The sequence below is a fragment of the Abrus precatorius genome, unplaced genomic scaffold (assembly GCF_003935025.1).
Source record: "Abrus precatorius isolate BTA unplaced genomic scaffold, Abrus_2018 Scaffold4, whole genome shotgun sequence".
Classification (NCBI taxonomy): domain Eukaryota; kingdom Viridiplantae; phylum Streptophyta; class Magnoliopsida; order Fabales; family Fabaceae; genus Abrus; species Abrus precatorius.
Window position 1 is genome coordinate 9237578 of NW_020874384.1, and position 18064 is coordinate 9255641.

Genomic DNA, 18064 nt, shown 5'->3' on the forward strand with positions numbered 1-18064 from the left:
TTTGGAATCCCGCTCGGTCCAAGGCTTCCACTTTGAAAAAACCAGCTTGGAGGTTTGTGCATGCATTGTTAGCTCACATTATATCAGGGAGAGGTCACAGTTTTGAAGTTGTGGGTACGAAGGATTTAGAGTTCTTGCGTAGCATGATTGAGAAGATTCCAATTCATCTTGGTATTTGTCTGACAAAGTTTTTATTTTCTCAAGCCAATGATGATCGTGTATGTTGCATTTGTGCTGGACCATATGTCACTCGTTTGGCTAAGGGTTTAGGAATTCTGCACACTGTATCGAATTTAACACTGGTTAATAACATGGTGCCTATTTTGCAAGACACAATGAAAGCCATGCACTTTAAACCACCACTTGCTGTTGTACAAGATGATGCAAATGATAATCACCTTGGTGAGTCCCCTGCACCTGATGAGACTCCAAGCTCCGTACAACATCAGCTGCAGCAAATTATTGCATCCTAGCAGACCTTGAGGAGCAGTCACAGAGATTGCATTATCCGGTTGGCTAGGTTGGAGTCCACAGTTGAGGCAAACTTTGCTGCTCTTTTTAATCATTTTGGTATTTCAGCACCAGTAGTTTCGCATCCTACTTCACCTCCTTCGAACAGCTTTTCATAATTAATTTTCCTGTTGACGGTTGTTTTATATGTGATAATTGATTATTACCACTGTTAATCCATTAAATTTTGGGTTTTAAGACCCCTTATTTCAAATGATTTATTTGTCTTCTTGATATTATTCGAATTTGACAACATAGATATTAGTGGAATTTAAATGGAAAGTTCATATGTTTTTTGAGTTTCTGAAAATGTTCTAGTAAATATGTAAAATAAATATTATTTATTATTTTTATTTATTTTCACATAATATAAAAATATAAATATAATTCAAATAATAAAATTTATTTTATTATATAATTAAGAAAATATTTATAAATATTCATTTTAATAAAATAGAAATATATAAATATAATTTAAATAATATTTTTTTATTATATAAAAATATAAAAAAAATTAAACTTATCTTAGAATTCCGTTTCGCGGGAACCGAATTCCGAACGTGTACAGTAAACCAGTCTATCCATGTAAATAAATTAGGTGCAGGTCTAAACAGGTAAATCTTTATTTTTTTAATATTATTTTTGTAAAAATCCCGCTAAAATAATCTATCACTGAAAGTAATAAATTTATTTTTCCCATCCTTTAATCGAATTTCACATGTTTTAAATTTATTTTTTAAATACGATCTGCCAACTATTGTATATCCTCACTTCTAATGCACTTTTGTATTCTTGGGCTCGGAAGACCCGTTTAGTCAATCAAGTTGAATTCAACATATCCTTGTTGGACATCTATTTTTTCTATTTTTATCATTAAGACACTTTCTAAACAAGCAATAATATTCTGAAATTCTCTTCTTCTTTTTTTTCATCTTGTTTGGTTAATGACTGAAATTTATTAATTGTTTCCTTGCTCCTTTTTTATTTTGAAACTGGATATGCCTTGGATATTTCATTGGACTACACGTGAATTTGATCTAATTAAAAACAATAACGATGTTCACATGGGGGGAGAGGAAATATTTTGAAATTCAAATTGAAGAAAAAAAGATAAGAGAGTAGAATTTAAATTTTTATTTTTGAAAGTCAACTTTTCTTACCTTTTTCTCTTCAACCAAACAAAAGAAAACACATTATTATCCGTGTTTTTTTTCCCTATCATTCACAGCATTGGTAAGGTCGTGAAAATCTGACTAATCATTTTATCACCTTAACATACTATAGATGATAGACATGTATGAAATAGGATTAGGAGATTGTTGATATCAGTATCAGTAGGCAAGTGACATAATCAGCAGTCTATTGGGAAAACTTCTGATTTGCATGCACTCGCTCAGAGATGGGCGCACAAGAATGGTTAGGCTTGTGTCATTGAATGGGGACAACAATCATATCTCGATCCAATTTTTTTGACTTTTCTATTGTCTAGTTTAGGCGGCTTTGAGTTCACATGATGCAAGTACTTTTTGCTGCATGATGAGTTGGATTCATATGCATCACTCTTGTTTTCACATGTTTGGGGTGAAGTTCTTCTTCCATTTTATTTTAATTCAATGTACGAATTTAAGTCATAAAATTAGTGTCATGCGTCCTCTTGTTTTCACGTTTGGCTGAAGGCCTGTTCTGTTTTATTTTGTTTTGTTTTTCATGTAATCTCCAGTTTTATGTGAAATTATTGTAGTCGTCAACTTATAAATTATAACCTCTTGTTTCACGCTTATAAAATCTATTATCTGTTTTTTATCTAAGATTTTATACATATTTAAAACATAAAAATCAATGTTAAAAGTAGTTATTACATAGATAAAATTAGAAATTAAATCTTTATGGCGACATAGTATGGTGGTGTTGAAATAATATTTATTCAAATATTGGTCATTATTTTGACATGGAAAAATTACAACCTATGTTGAGTGCTATCATAAAACTAGTAATAACAGGGAAAACATTCTATTTTTCTTTGAAGTTTGGAGTTTCTAGATTGTACATTCTGGAATTGTGACGAAATAAAAGCTATAACAATAATAGTGGTAGCCATGTCCAGGAACATCCCATGCTCCACAACTCCAGCAAGTTGCAAAACGGCATCACTGGCAGCCTTCAAATCCCCAATACTCTTCTTGAAATACAAATCGACAATATAGTTCACATTATCCGTGAGAAAAGGTTCGTCCTTTTCCCCAGAAGTCCTGAGCTTTGCAACACAACCAGATTCCTCAAACACAGATCGTGATCGTGAAACTATAAACACGTTGTCAGAGTCAACACAATTGGTACAAATACACCTTTGGTCCCTATAATTTACTTTGATTTTAGTTTGAGCTCTATATTTTAAAAGCTTGGTTATAAATTGACTAATCTCAATAATTTGATCATAATTACACTATTATAATTTATTAATTTTCAGAGGACCCAAGAATGCACAAAAGATCATAAATTTCCACATCCATAACTCTCACTCTAGGCATTGAAATGTCTCCACTAATCATATTCTTCCATAACTCTCTCTTTTCTCTCTCTACCTTCTATAACAACTGAACCGCTCACACATTTGTCGCCTTCCCCCTTCTTGTATATACACACACACCCCTCTTGACCCACTCCTTAGATTCATTAATGGGCCCGTATCACACAAATTAATGTAGGTTGCACAATAAGACCTACAGGAATGAAGTAAAGAATCGATTACCTCTAATGCTCAGACAAGTTTGTCTAAGAAATAGAATTGAACATCCCTGCCATCTGACCCATAATCAACAACAGCAATATAGGAAAACAACAAAATTGCATTTTAGAATTGTCATTGATCCGCCATCAAAAAGCATCCTGCCAAAAAAGAGTATGATATGCAAGAATCAGTAAGAAAAGGATAGGAATCAGAATGCAATGATAAATATCAAATATGTGCACAAAAATTATCACTGTTCACTAATGTTAACATTAATAAAGTAACGTTTAATCATTCTTGTACAATTATAGAATAATTTCCTGTCAATCAATGCTTCCCCTGAGCAATAAAAGGGTGTAAGGGACTAAAGTGAAAATAAATGAAAACTATAAGGGCTAAAATTTTAACTTAACCTTTTATTTTAAACGTTCTTTGGTGAAGTTAAAGGAACAGAACTATTCAAAAGAGGAAAAATGTATAACTAGTGAAAAATACTTTTCAGAAGTAGAGGACTTACAAGGGAGCGACACTCTCAGTCTTAACAAAGAAAAACACCTTCTTCCCCTCCACTGCAAGAGCTCTATTCAGACCCTCTGACAGAATATCTACGGTAACTCCTCTGTATGACGATTTCACTTGCACCTGAAGGTAGACATGAATCAAGTCAGTATATTAGTGAGAAATAAAGATGTAAAGGCACAAGCTCCATAAAATTAAAAATGGACTATCAATGGAAATGTATAGCTCAGAAAAGTGCTTACATTAACAGGAACCAGTGGTGATGTCAAAACTGCCATTCGCTTAGCTCTTACATGTCCCTGTACATAATAAATTATATATAAACCAGCAGCCTCTAGGAAGTTGACAACAACCTTTTTAAAAACCTTGCTGGTACTTGGGGAGAGGAAAGAATAGACTGTAATGTTTCTTGAAGTTACCAGTTTCTATCATGAAAAGAATTCTCCATGCTAGAATGTCAAGCTATAGAAAAATCCTATGAATAATGCTTCAACAAATTATTAGCATAAATTACCACTACATGGCTAAAGGAATTTTCATTCCGTTACCTTCAAAAGACTGTCCACCTTGTCAAGCAAATTGACTATCTTCTGAACCTCCTCTGCAACATTGAGACCTGGATCCTTTAAAGCAGCAGCCTCAATATATCATCCATATATATAACTAAATATATAATAAATTTTAAATATCCGTTATATAATATTAAAAGTGTATTATTAGAAGTGTAACAAATAATAGACATACTTATTATCTTTACAATTTATGAACACAATTTATTATGCAAACTTGAACAAAAATGCTAATTTGTAGTAACTAGTTTTGTAATGTTAATAAATTTATATTTTGTAGAAAGATGAAATTAAAGTAATATTGGGTATGAATATGTAATTGTAATATTATTTTTTATTATAGATATGATTATGCATATTTATATATCATTATGTAACTTGATTAAGTAAATTTGTAGTTGTATATTTAAATCATTTAAATATTAATTAACTAATTTATTGTCATGATTACTAATATTAATAATACTAAAAATTTATTTTAAATTATTAGATAGCTTCATCTTCTTCATAAGGTCTAGTGATTAATCTAGGGCCAGATGATCCACTATTGTTGCGTTTTTAAAGTATACATGTATCTAAACAAAATTAGGATGATCGAGAGTATCTCATGATGAAGGTTAGGAAGTGTCAGCTTATAACAGCGGCCTAAACGGTGTTTTAGTGGAGATTCTACCTGGCTTGACTGGAGTGGCACAACTTGTCAACTTTCCATTGGATAGACATTTGATCATCGCATTGGTTGAAAGATGAAGGCTTGAGATACGCACGTTTCATATGCCGCCAAGAGAGTGCACCATAATGCTTCAAGATATAGCCATACAAATAGGTTTTTGAGGTGATGGGTTTCTAGTATGTACAGCTACTAGAGGTAATCAACCACAGATAGTTGAGGATAGTCCAGGTGTTAGGTCACCACCAGAGACTTTTGTGGGGAGCAACTTAAAAGTTAGTTGGTTAGACCAATATTTCACTGACATTGCTATACATAATCAAAACGAGGTTCAATTGACGAGATTTGTTAGGACATATATTATAATATTGATTAGAGGGTTTATGTTAGCATATTACTCTAGCAGCTGAGTCATTGTTAGATACTTGCCTTTACTTAAGGACTTCACTATCACAAGGTAGTATAGTTGGGAGGAGCAACTCTTAGTTTCTTATATAGAGAATTATGCATGGTGACAAATATTGTCAGAGTTACTATTAGAGGTTTGACTTCATTGCTGGTTATGTGGGCGTGGGATAAGTTCCCATGTTTGGCTCCTCCTAATCCTCCACATTTGCGGCATGATCTTCCATATGGTGCTAGGTATGCAATTGAACCAATTTTCTAATTTTATAAATTATTATATATAATTTAATGTATTTATATTTACTTTGTTATTGTTTACGTGCTTAGTAAGGTGCCCAAAAAGGAGAAGAAGGATATTACATATTATAGATATAAACTTGATCGTTTTAAACGTGATGAGGTATTCTTTAATTTTAAACGCTTTATTCATGAAATATATATTCAAATTGATGTTATTTAATTATTTTTAGTTTTTAATTTTCAAATTGTGTGGCAACCTTATAGTTAGGAGTTACTTGAATCATTGCCCCCATATGCTTGCAAGGGATGAACATTTGGAGGTTAATGGTGCCCCTTATTTGCAGTCAGATATGTGAGTGGCATCAACTGGATTGTGTAATGCGTCGGTTTGGAATGGTGCAACATATTCTTCGTACTCTAAACCAACATAATGCATAACATGACATCACACTTTGAGGGAAGATGGGAGATAATTGGAATGATAAGTTTCCACGTCTTAGGAGAGGCGTAATGATTGAGTTTTTACAATGACCCTCAAATTGAATTATTGAGTTCTAATTCGGAGTACATGTGGTGATATATCACTCATACTAGACGTTAGATGACGAGAGATGCAATAGTTTTTTCACTTCTGGTATATATTTGTCTACATGTCCCTTGCAATAATCTAAACAATATGACAAATGTTTTTAAATAATTACATTTTATGTAACTCATTTACATCTGCTTAAAAATGTAGGGAGATGCACATGAGAGGGCATATTACTTGGCTACTGATGGCCAACAATCATTCACATTCGATGAGTTGCGCATATTAAGCGAGACCATGTTGTTGTCTTTACAAAGTGAATAGGCTCGCTCTTTTAAATATTTTGTTAAATGCCTTTGATAAATTGGTTGTCATATGTTCATAACGCCTTCCTTCATCGTCATAAATTGATAAATTGGTTGTGACATGAAGATGAACGAGAGCTGATAGAACTTTTTGGAGTGTGCACCAAATCGTTAAAGTAACAAAAGATTATCGTCCACAGGGATTAATGCTAAGTACCAACCCACAAGAATAGCACTAGTTGGATTACCAAAAATAGAATATGAACAGAATGTAAAATTACTAAGTGCAGAATTGTTAAAAACAGAATTGAAAGTGTGCCGGAATATTAAACAGAAACAGTGAGACTAAAAGTGGAATAATAAAATAATTGCAGAATGTAAAGGTCTAATTTACTGGAAGTGGGTCTAAACACAATTAAAAGACAGGTTGAGTTCGAAATCCCTTATTCCTTTCCCTTTGCATACAAATTTATTTATAAGTCAAAACACAACTTCTCTAATGATCAGATTTTCTAAAATACACAACTCAAATTCCTTGGTAATTGGTTCTAAAATGAAATTAGTTCCTAATTCCTTAGATACAACTAACAACATTCAGCATTAAGAATTAAACCCATTGACCACATCATCATAAATTTTTATTCCTAGATAATTCATAATGAGCAAATTAATCCCTATCCAAGAAAATTTATTACATCCCAACAATAAACCCCTTTTCATCAACTCCATTCACGTAAAACAATGAAGCATTAAGTTCAAAATTAATATGTTAGAGAAAGAAGGTGTCTTGAGCTATATTCAATGTTAGTTCATTGCAAAGGGTGAAGGTATAGGTTCATCCTCACTCAACCCATGGAAATTTAGCTAGACATTAGGAAAAGAAATGAATTAAAACTGAGATATATTACAGAAACGAAATTCATAGTCATAGAAAAGCTTACAGTAAAATGATAAAATAAAATAATTACTGTTCTATTACAAATTCAGAGAAGATGGAAAGGAAATCCAAGTTCCCATGAGAATCCTTCTACCAAGATGTAAGGAATTTGTCCTAGTTACCCTATTCTACGTAAAACTATATGAAAACCTAGAAAACCGTGCTCCAGAATGTTCTAAAAAAGGAAAGATAAAGATGCCGCCTTTTCAAAAAAATTTCACTTTTATATACATCAGTCAACATCGTGTCCCTACAAATCAGTCCTGCAGCACTCATCTTTTGGTCTTTAAGTCCAATTGCAAAATTTCTTTCTAATCCCTTCAAAATAAAATTGCCAGCCATTAGAATATGAGTGATTCATGAATTTATCAGCAAATACAAAATTCCATTGAATTTCTCAATTAATTGCATTAACTTATAATTTAAATTCAATGAAATATGCTTAAAAACCTTTAATTTTCTAGATAAGTTACTGACTCATCACAACCCCAAACTTAATTGTTTACTTATCCTCAAGCAAATTCTTTTCTTTTTCACATGAACAGAAATTTTGAATTATAGCAAATTGCTCCCTTTTTCTCTGTTGCAACAGCAAAATAAATTTTTGAAAATCACAAGCATGCATCAATTTTCTTAACACCAAAGATTGAATTAAACTCCCTATCAGGATATCTATTTTCACTCCATTCTCTCAATGTATCAGCTTGTGTTTAGCTCTTTGCTCTAGATTTGGCAAATTTCTAGCTCAAATCTATTCATGCAATTAGTTATAATCAAGAGGACTTCATAAGGGTTAAAACATGGTCAGGGTTCAGGTGAGAAAATATTTTGGTTGCTAGCTATTCCCTATATCAAAGAAAGTATGAGGGATAACTTAAAATATCTAAGAATGTGGATACTTGTGTGTACTTCCTCCTTGAGTAATTCAATTTTCTCCCTTTCAATAATATAGACCCAAGTTTCTCTTTTTGAATTTTTTTTTTTTAGAAATTGAGTTTGCTTCTTTTCAATAATAATAGCTGATTACTTTTCAGGTATATACACCACCCCAAACTTGAAAACAATGCTTGTCCTCAAGCAATCAATAATACAACCTCAAACTTAGAATTTTTAAGTTATCCAAAATGAAGCTCATACTTTCTAAGATATAAGGAGGAAAAACTGGTTTTTCTATATGGCTAAGGGTGAAATTATGCAAGAAAGAAAGTAATTAGGCTCAAAGGGTTCAACAAGGGATAAAGAAGGGTAGGCAATATAGTTAAATGAATGTTCAACAAAAAATAGCCTCAATCACCTTATAACATGAAAGCAATTTAAGATAAAGCAGAAAATTGACAAATCTTGCAAAGAAAAATAACAATCACAACAAGCATGCTCACAAAAATGACAAATAGGCTTAATTGCTAACACAGAAAATTTATGGAATTTAATTCAACATGATGTTCGGCAATGTGCAAATTTTGCTTGTGATGTTTTTAACTGTGTGAACTGTGCAAGAGTGAAAGAGGCATTTACTGAATTCAGTGGAGTTTACAAATATAACTACAAGTTAATTACATTGGAAAATTCTTATTGTAAAATAAGTACATAAGTGGCAGTAAAGAAAAAGAAAAATGCAAAAAAGGACTCCCCTGAGTGGTCAGAGCCAATGGAGGTGTGGAGCTTTCCTCTCTTACTCGCTGAAAATAACTGCACAAGATAGAAGGAATTGTAACAGTTGAAATTGCATAATGGAAACAGTTAATAGTGTCAAATGGGCACCCATGTGCCCACACAAAAGAAAGTAGCCAACAAAGTACATCATAGTAAAATAAAATAAAACAGCAGACATGAAACAAGAAAAGAAAAACAGGAAGTCAAGGAGTTTCTTCATCTTCATCAAGGACTGTGACTGGATCCACTTCGGCTATCATCATGCTGAGCAAGTTGCTGCAAGAGGGTCCTTCGTCTTCATCATCTAGCACTTGTAAGTCTTGTGCAATTTTATCAATTTTTGCTTCAAATTTGACCATTCCCTTCATTATAAGCTGCAACTGCTGCGATGTAGTCTTCGAATGCCGATCTTGTACTTTCTTGGAGAGATCTAAGGACTATTGCAGCTAGGATAAATTGGTGAGGACCAGATTCATTTGTTGCTTGTTGTTTAAAGTGCTGGATGAAAATACTGCTGGGGCGGGGGTCGAAACTGCTCTGTCTGAACGGTGGTGGGATTGCTTAGCAAAACTTGTGATATTAAAAGATGTGATCCATTTGAATTTGTTGACTGGGACATCATTTGGATCCATTGGGACATTGGTATTCTGGCATAAAAGACTGATCAAGAATGGGACGACCAGAGATTTCTGATTATCATCCATAATTTGTCTTATTTCTTGATGGATTAACACATTAATTTCTTTTCCCATGACTATACAGTACAAGAGCTGTGCACGGCATAGGAGCATTGTTGTATCGTGAAGGACATGGGTCAAGGAGCCTATCATAAACTGAAACCAAGCTCGAGGTATAGGCAGCAAGTCATCTACCGGCAGGCTGCGAGGTTCTGGGCCACCTAGTGGTCCTCCATTCTGATCCAAGCTTACATAGGATTCGAATGATGGCTTCATAATCAGGTTCTTGCTTTGGGAGAGCAGTGTATTCATCATTGGGTGGTCCGACAATAGTGCATTTGATTTGTAGCACCCAGTTTATGACCTCTGATGTAAAGGACACCTTTATTCCTCCAACAACAGTGTGATATGGGGAAAGGTTATTCATAGCTGAAGGGTATGCTCTTCCATTGGTGTAGAACTCTCGGACCAAAGATTGAAATCCTTATCCGATTAATCCACAGAAATAATCCCAGTTACGCACCTAAATAGTAATTTGGATGGGGCCCACTTCTCATTTTTCTAGCTTGAAACCATGATCCTCTATAATCTTACGCAGTTTAATGTTAGAGTTATGATGTTCCTCGTGGAAAGGGCTGTGGAAAGGACCTTCATGTAATGTTTCTTCAATCTCAAAATCATAGAGGTCCACTCTGGCTCTCTTGGGTCGGTTAGCTATATTTTTTCTTCTCCTCTTGCCAAAAAGTTCAAAAAATATCTCAATTACATAATATCTGTCAAACCACGATATATAGAAAACTAGTGTAACGTCAAGTGTGTGTTAGAGCTGGTCAAAACCCACAGAGAAATTCAATTTAAAACATGTGGAACCAGTAGCAGTTCACTACCCAAGTAAAAGTATGAGTGTGAAAAAAATCAATTTCATCCAATTCAGTTTACAGAAAAAATAGTGGCTGACTCAAAGGAATTATCCATTGACATTAAGAAAGAATATTAATGCTTAATGTGACTAAATATGTAGTAGATGAAAGAATTTAGATGAGAATTCAACTATGAAAGCAGTAAAGCGATGAAACACGATTACTGTGCACACCATATTCAGCCAAAAAAATTGATGCAATACATAAGAAAGCATTCAACACAGAATTAAAAAATATAGCACTGAAAAATATCCCAATATGAAGTTATCATATCAATAACAAAGGTGCTTATATTCTCAAGTTCAGTGAGAGTTCATTCAATGAATGCAGCAAGCATGAATCAAATTTGAAGACCAAAGGAGTATGTTCAGATTTAATCAATAAAATTTTGTAAAGTAAAAGGAATAAAGATTGCATATGTTCACTATGTACAAACCAAAATTTTGAACATTCAAGACTAAAAAAAAAAAAAAGTTGATAGCACTGCATAAGCTAATGTAAAATTCGCAAGGCAAGGTAAAGCACAACATCAAAAATTAATAACAATGAGAAATATTGAGAGAACTGCACTCAAACAAAAATTTAGAATAAATTCAAAGCACAAGTCAAGAAAGAGGAATTTCATAAATTGCTTTCGTTCCAAATGCAATAACAAGGTGTACACCAAAATTTTGGGCCATGTTTGACTCAACAGTGCTTAGCCTCATTCTCAAAATATAATAATCATGAAATGGACACTTGACAGAGACCCAATCTATGCAAGTCTGACCATGTGAAACAAAGCAACTAATCAATTGCATACAAGAATATTGACAATTAAATTGCAATTCACAGTACCTAACTTTTGCTTAACAAAGAATGCCATTGACACCCAAAATTGAGAATGGACAAAATATTTCAGTCAATTTGCACACTGTATAAGAATGGAGCACCACAAAATTTTTTTCCAGAAATTTGCACAACAAACACAACAGCAAAATGTACAGTAAAATGAATTATATCCCAAAGTGCATTAAAATGCTTTGAATAGAGAACCAGAAAAAATGTGTAATGAACAACGATTGCAAAATCTACCAGATCTTTGAATTTATTGAGCGCATCGATCGAAAAGGACAAAAATGCAAAGAGAACTAATAAAATAATAATAATAAATGAGTAAAGTAGCATTCTTGTAATGAACAGTAAAAGTTGTTCGTGCAAACAATAATTCACATTGCAGAGCAAGTACCAAAATGTAATTGAATGCCCAATTAAAAACACAAAACTTTATGAAAATTGCAGAACAAATGAAAGCATAAAGAACAGAGACACAAACACTTAGAGGTACCATACACCAGGCACAATTTCATGAAAATCTGGGGTAATAACATAAAGATAAGACAAATTCATATTCAAACTTCATGCACGAAGAAGGTGCAGTGAACATGGGTACAAAACACACAAATTTATGAATTTATTACTAAACGCATCCATGAAGAAAGAAGACAAGAAACAAAAATAATAATAAAATATATGAATGGGTAAAATAGCCTACTACGATGAATGATGCACATCATATATATTTTAAAACAAAAAAAAATGCAACTGAATGCTAAAAAAAAAACAGAGACAAATGAATGCCCCAAATGAAAAGTACAAGACTCTATGAAAATTTTTAAAACAAGTGAGAATGGAGAGAATAGATAGGTAAACACTCAGATTCATGAATATAGCAAAATAGAGAAGAAGAATTGCACCCAAAATATAGTTCAAAGCGCAAGAGCATACCTTGTGAAGGAGAAACTAATTTTGTAATTCTTATCGTTAAGTGCTTTGATGGAATGCTAAACCTGTCGTTGAATCCGCAAAATCTAAACGTTGTAATTCTTACCTACGTCTCTTCTGGTAGCCATTGTAATTCTTACCCACTTACATTAATTCAAAGCGCAAGAGCCAAGAATCATTTCCATGTTGACAAAGTTTCTCCTTCTACAGTTGCAAATGCAGTTGGAAGCATACAATTATTTCCATCTTGACTAGTAGAAATCAATAAAGTTTATCAGTACTTACCATACAAAAATGTACCATCAACCTATATTAAAGGTTTGCAAAATTTGAAAGAACTTATCGTCTGAATGACCAAAATAACTGATGAAATACTTTATATCTATTATCAACTTGGTGACCCTTTACACAATTGTTGGTTTCAATCTTATAAACAAAACTAGGAGCATGTAATTGCATGTACTCCAACTATCTGGGCAATGTAGCATATGATTCATTCCAATCACCAAAAACTATTACAATGGCTTTTTTAATGTAGCATATGATTCATCCCAATCACCAAAAACTATTACAATGGCTTTTTGTTTTGCCTTCCATGCTTTCTTGTAAGAAACTTGATAACCAAATTGACTATTAATTCTTTCTTGAATTAATGTGATTGGCACCGACGATTGTTCTTTTACCACACCTACAATTAACAATATCAAATTCAATAACAATATTTAATCAAGAAACGACAATTAGTTTAGTAAAACTTACCAGGAACACAATAGCAAATGAAGTTTGAATCAAATTTTTTATGGTCTAGAGACATAATTGGATTAACACATGTATGTGTTCCACTACATCTTGTGATTTTCACTTGTTGTAATTTTTGCCCAATGTTGCTCTAACTCTCTAGGGATGTCCACTTGTATGATTTTGGACACTTTACATGCAACTTTGTTAGTTTTGATTCCACCACAAAATAACTTTGATGTGTTTTCATTGTAAAATATTTAATAGCCATTTTTACATTATCTTTAGACTCAAACACTTGCCCAACATATAATGCATCACCCTCCCTCCATGCTTCATCTATATGAACATCTAAAATTTCCTTTTCTTGATTAGCATGTTTCTAATTAATATAAATATAATGCGGACTTGAATTCCAAAAATGAGTATCAATCATGCTTGCATTAAAACCAAATCAAGTTAATATACTTTATTTATGAAATATATAAATTATATTATACATTATATAATACCTCCATGTTGTGCATTTTCATGACTATTCAATATCGAATTAAATTCACCGTCTACATTAGTATCAGATGAACTATCTGTTGAAAATTCACATTCATTTTCATTTTCATTGTCATCAACATCCTCATCCTTGTATTCACTTTCTACATAACCATAAAATCTGTTGTTATGTAAAGATACTTATAACAAATTAAATATCTATTTTCATCAAACAAAAAACATTACTATACCTAATCCAAATGGAGGTTCATCATCGTTACAAGTATTGTCATGTAAAAATGAAGCATTTAAGTCTACATCTTCTGATCGAATATAATAACTTTCACTAGACGTAATATCTGCATATACTTCAATTGTACTCCTCTGATTTTGTTGTAAAAAAGCACTTAACATACTACAATACCTTCATCATCACATATATCCATAACTGTGTATTGTTACCAATTGGGTCTACTAAAAATCATAAAATCAATTTAGATATGACTTGATTAGTAGACAATTTCAATTTTTTTATGAATCTTTCCTTTCAATGTCTCAAAACTTATTACACGTTCAAAACAACAAAGTTCTTTTTAAAATATTTTTAGTATAGAGAAAAACCTACGTCGATTTATAGAGATACATTTTCAATCAAATTCAATTTTAGGTTTTCTTTAAAAAAACGTAAATAAGGTTTTTGGGGTTTTGAAAATTGCAAATTAATCAAATTAAATTATGAACAAATTAAAATTGAGTAAAAATAAATTAAGAAATATCAATTCACAAAATACCAAAAATGTGTAACTACGATTATTATAGTATCTAAAGATTTTAATCCGCGTTTGAATGTTTATCGAATTCAATCGAATAACCTAATTGAACTAGATTACAAATTAAATCAAATTATCACTTAACCTAATCTGAATTAAGTATAAATTAGAATATCAATTGAATCCTAATTTAAATTCTAACAACAAAAAAGTTAATCACGATTGTAATATACAAATTTGAGGTTAGAGAAAAAGAGAGCAAAATTAGAGCGATTCGACTCAGAACTCAAATCAGAATTACAACGTTTAGATTTCGTGGATTCAATGTTAGGTTTAGCCTTTCATCAAAGCACTTAACTTACGCGAGAATGAGAAGAGAACAAGAGAATTTGAGAGAAAGTAAAAACAAAGATTTTTATTTCAGCCAAGTTTCAAAATTTTAAAGCATTTTTATCACATACCCTAAATCAGAACCTTATTAGTCTATTTAGAAGTTTTGATTAGGTAAAATAAATGGCCAAAACTCGGGCCTTAATTATAACTACAAGTCCAAAAACAATTATCTAATAACAAAGGATCCAAATGCAATCTTACAATGATATTCAACAAATCTACCTCAAATTCAAAAAAATTATAAAAAAATTGAAATCAACTCCAAATCCTGTGATCCATATATGCATTTTGAAGCCTTGGATGTGTAAAATCCAATACAATTGAAATCAGCCAAAAATGATATTTATAGAAAAAGTTATGCCCAAAAAAGTAGTCAAAGATTAGAATTATCAAAAAATATGAAATTAAAACATTTATTTGTAACAGACCCAATTTATTCCAATAAATAGAAAATGGTAAAAACTCTAAAAACAAAGCATATTAAAAGTGTTTATTTATTAAAATAAAACTATAAATATAAAACTAAAATATGTCACATCAGTATTGTCTAATAATTGAGTTTGCTAAAAATCATAAAATCAATTTATTATAACCTGATTAGTAGACAATTCCAATTTTTTATGAATCTTTCCTTTCAATGTCTCAAAACTTATTTCATGTTCAATTTTAATCATTTTATTATTTTCTTTAAAGATAACACCTTTGTTACTTGAGAATATTCAATCATTCTAATATATTATTATCACAAAATCAGTCACCCTACATAAAAAAAATTAAATCCACATACAACAAAGTAAATCAATCAAAATTAACAATTTTATTCTAAATTATATAAATTTAACACCAAACATATAATGACAAAATTGTATTTTGTAAGCATACAACATCAAATTAGAAACATAACAGATCATTAAAAAAATTTCATGGCATGATTTTTTAAATTCATTTACATTTTCCTATTTTCAAAAATACTATGTATTTAATAATTTATACTCTTTATTTTATATAAAACTAAATTATTTTTTAACTATATTTATTTTTACATATTTAACAGTTTTTTTAATAAGTACAATTTTTTAACAACAAATTAAATTATAATAATTTATTTTAATTAAATTATAAATTAAAACCATACCATACAAGATTAACTAATACTACATTAATCGATATTTTAAATTTTTTCTTTAATTTTAACATAACAAAATTAGTATAGTTATTTTTAGATATGAACATAAATTACACAACAACTTTATATGCATTATTTAATTATTTAAATCATTTATGCATTTCACCAACGTAACTATAACCATAGTTTATTTTTTTAACACTATATTTATTTCATATTTAAAACACAAATATAAATGTCCATAAATTTTATTAGAAATTAATAACCTTATATGCCGAAATCATATTTATATAGTTTATAATTTTTTACTCATATCATATTTTTTTTTATAACATTTTAAATTATAAAAAAATTTAATATCTTTATTAAATTATTTTACATCTTTTTACATTTGTTCCCATAATTTTGTAATTTTTAAATAACATCTACAAATTTTTAATCATTTATACATAATAAGTTACTACATTCATACGTAAAAAAAATGTTCTTGACATTGTTTATATATTATTATTTTCTTCCTTAATCAAATTTCTATCATATTAATACGATTTTATTTTAACTACCAATTAAAAAAATTTAAATTTCATATAACAACCAATATAAAATTTTACATTTTTTAACTAAATATAATTAAAACTCATAATAAAAAAAATAAAAAAACAAAACTTTAATTTAACTAACCTTAATATCACTTTCTTGAAGTTTCTTTATTCAGTTGTGGAAAATTTTGATGAACGAAATATTTGCATAAAGATTTGTCGCCAATCCTCATCAAAGTCTGCAAAAAAATTTGTGTAGTCTAGGATGCAAATTTAGATTGTCTCCGATGACTTTTGTTGAAAATGTGCATTAAACATGTTACAAACATTCAATATAAAAGCAATTAAATAATTGGAGGTTTATTTGATTTTCAGATTCAATATAAAAAGCAATCAATAAAATTGTTAAATTTAATCAATAAGATTTAGCAATACTTAGTTCATTTACGTGATTCTATCCTTATTCTTCTCAACATTTAATACTCTTCCTTTTCCTTTGAATTAGGTTAATTCAACAAGTGAGAATTAATCTTAAAACTCCATATGAATTTAAGCAAATTTAATGGACTCCAATCTCTCTTATCAAGATTACGCAACCTTAGAAATAAACTCAAAATTAAGCAACCTAAGTTTAAAATCTACTTAAAAATGAATCGGGGTTAATTATGCAATGTCTCGCTCATTCAACCATTAATTCAATTCAAAAGATTGAAAAAAAAAATCATGAAAGAAAGGAATTGTATTAACATTCATAACCTAGGAATTCAAGAATCCAAGTGAATTCACTAAGGACTACAAAAGATTTATCCCTCCATAAGGATGAGTTTCACAAATACAAGATGACAATAATGAGAATTCAATGACATAAATGTAAAAATCCAAAGAAAGTAGAGAGAAAATGTGAATCAAACCCTAGGTTGGATCCTTGGCTGTCACCTAAGGCTGACCTAAGCTCTACAAGTGTTCCCAAAATGAAAAATCTAAAAGTGTAAAAAGCTCTTAAACCTAATTCTCAAAAATCTATATATCTAAGTCTGACACTACTTCATAGTGATCACTCTTGTTTGAAAGAGTAAACACGCGCAACATTCCTCATATTTCCTCTTTTTTGTAGTAATTACTCTCATGTATAACAGTAGTCACTTTGGACGCGCGTAGTTACTCTCACTTATAAGAGTGAACACGCGCGGAGTACTCTAGTCTGGGCTTCACTAGAGTGATCGCTTTCACTTATAAGAGTGATCACGCGCAAGGTCCTTCAACCTGAGGCTTCCTGGAGTGTTTACTAGCACTCACGAGAGTGAACACTATTACTTTTGATAGTAGTTACTCTGACCAGTCCTTTGGAATTGTCTCTCTAGAGTGATTACTATGGTACTTAAGAGTGATTACTCTCACTTCATATTTTTCCAAGAGCAAAAAATCCATGGAATTTCCTACACAATTATTCAAATGATCAAAATTGTAAAATATATTCACAAAAATTAGTGTAAATAAGGTAAAAATTAAGAAAGCTATAATATTTGACCTAAATGAGATTTTTATACTATTTATAATTTCTAAGTCTATTTTTCTATTAAAAA

General features: G+C 30.9%; 1 protein-coding gene across 1 annotated transcript; it reads right to left on the reverse strand.

Annotated features, from left to right (window-relative positions):
• Positions 1–2497: 2497 nt before the first annotated feature.
• On the reverse strand, positions 2498–5057 carry LOC113866084 (ribose-5-phosphate isomerase A-like). Its single transcript, XM_027500975.1, has 6 exons — positions 5000–5057; positions 4306–4373; positions 4000–4056; positions 3756–3880; positions 3260–3312; positions 2498–2811 (listed from the first exon to the last, which is right to left on the reverse strand). Exons 1-6 carry the CDS (start codon positions 5055–5057, stop codon positions 2498–2500), a joined length of 675 nt encoding a protein of 224 aa, XP_027356776.1.
• Between the last annotated feature and the right edge of the window lie 13007 nt (positions 5058–18064).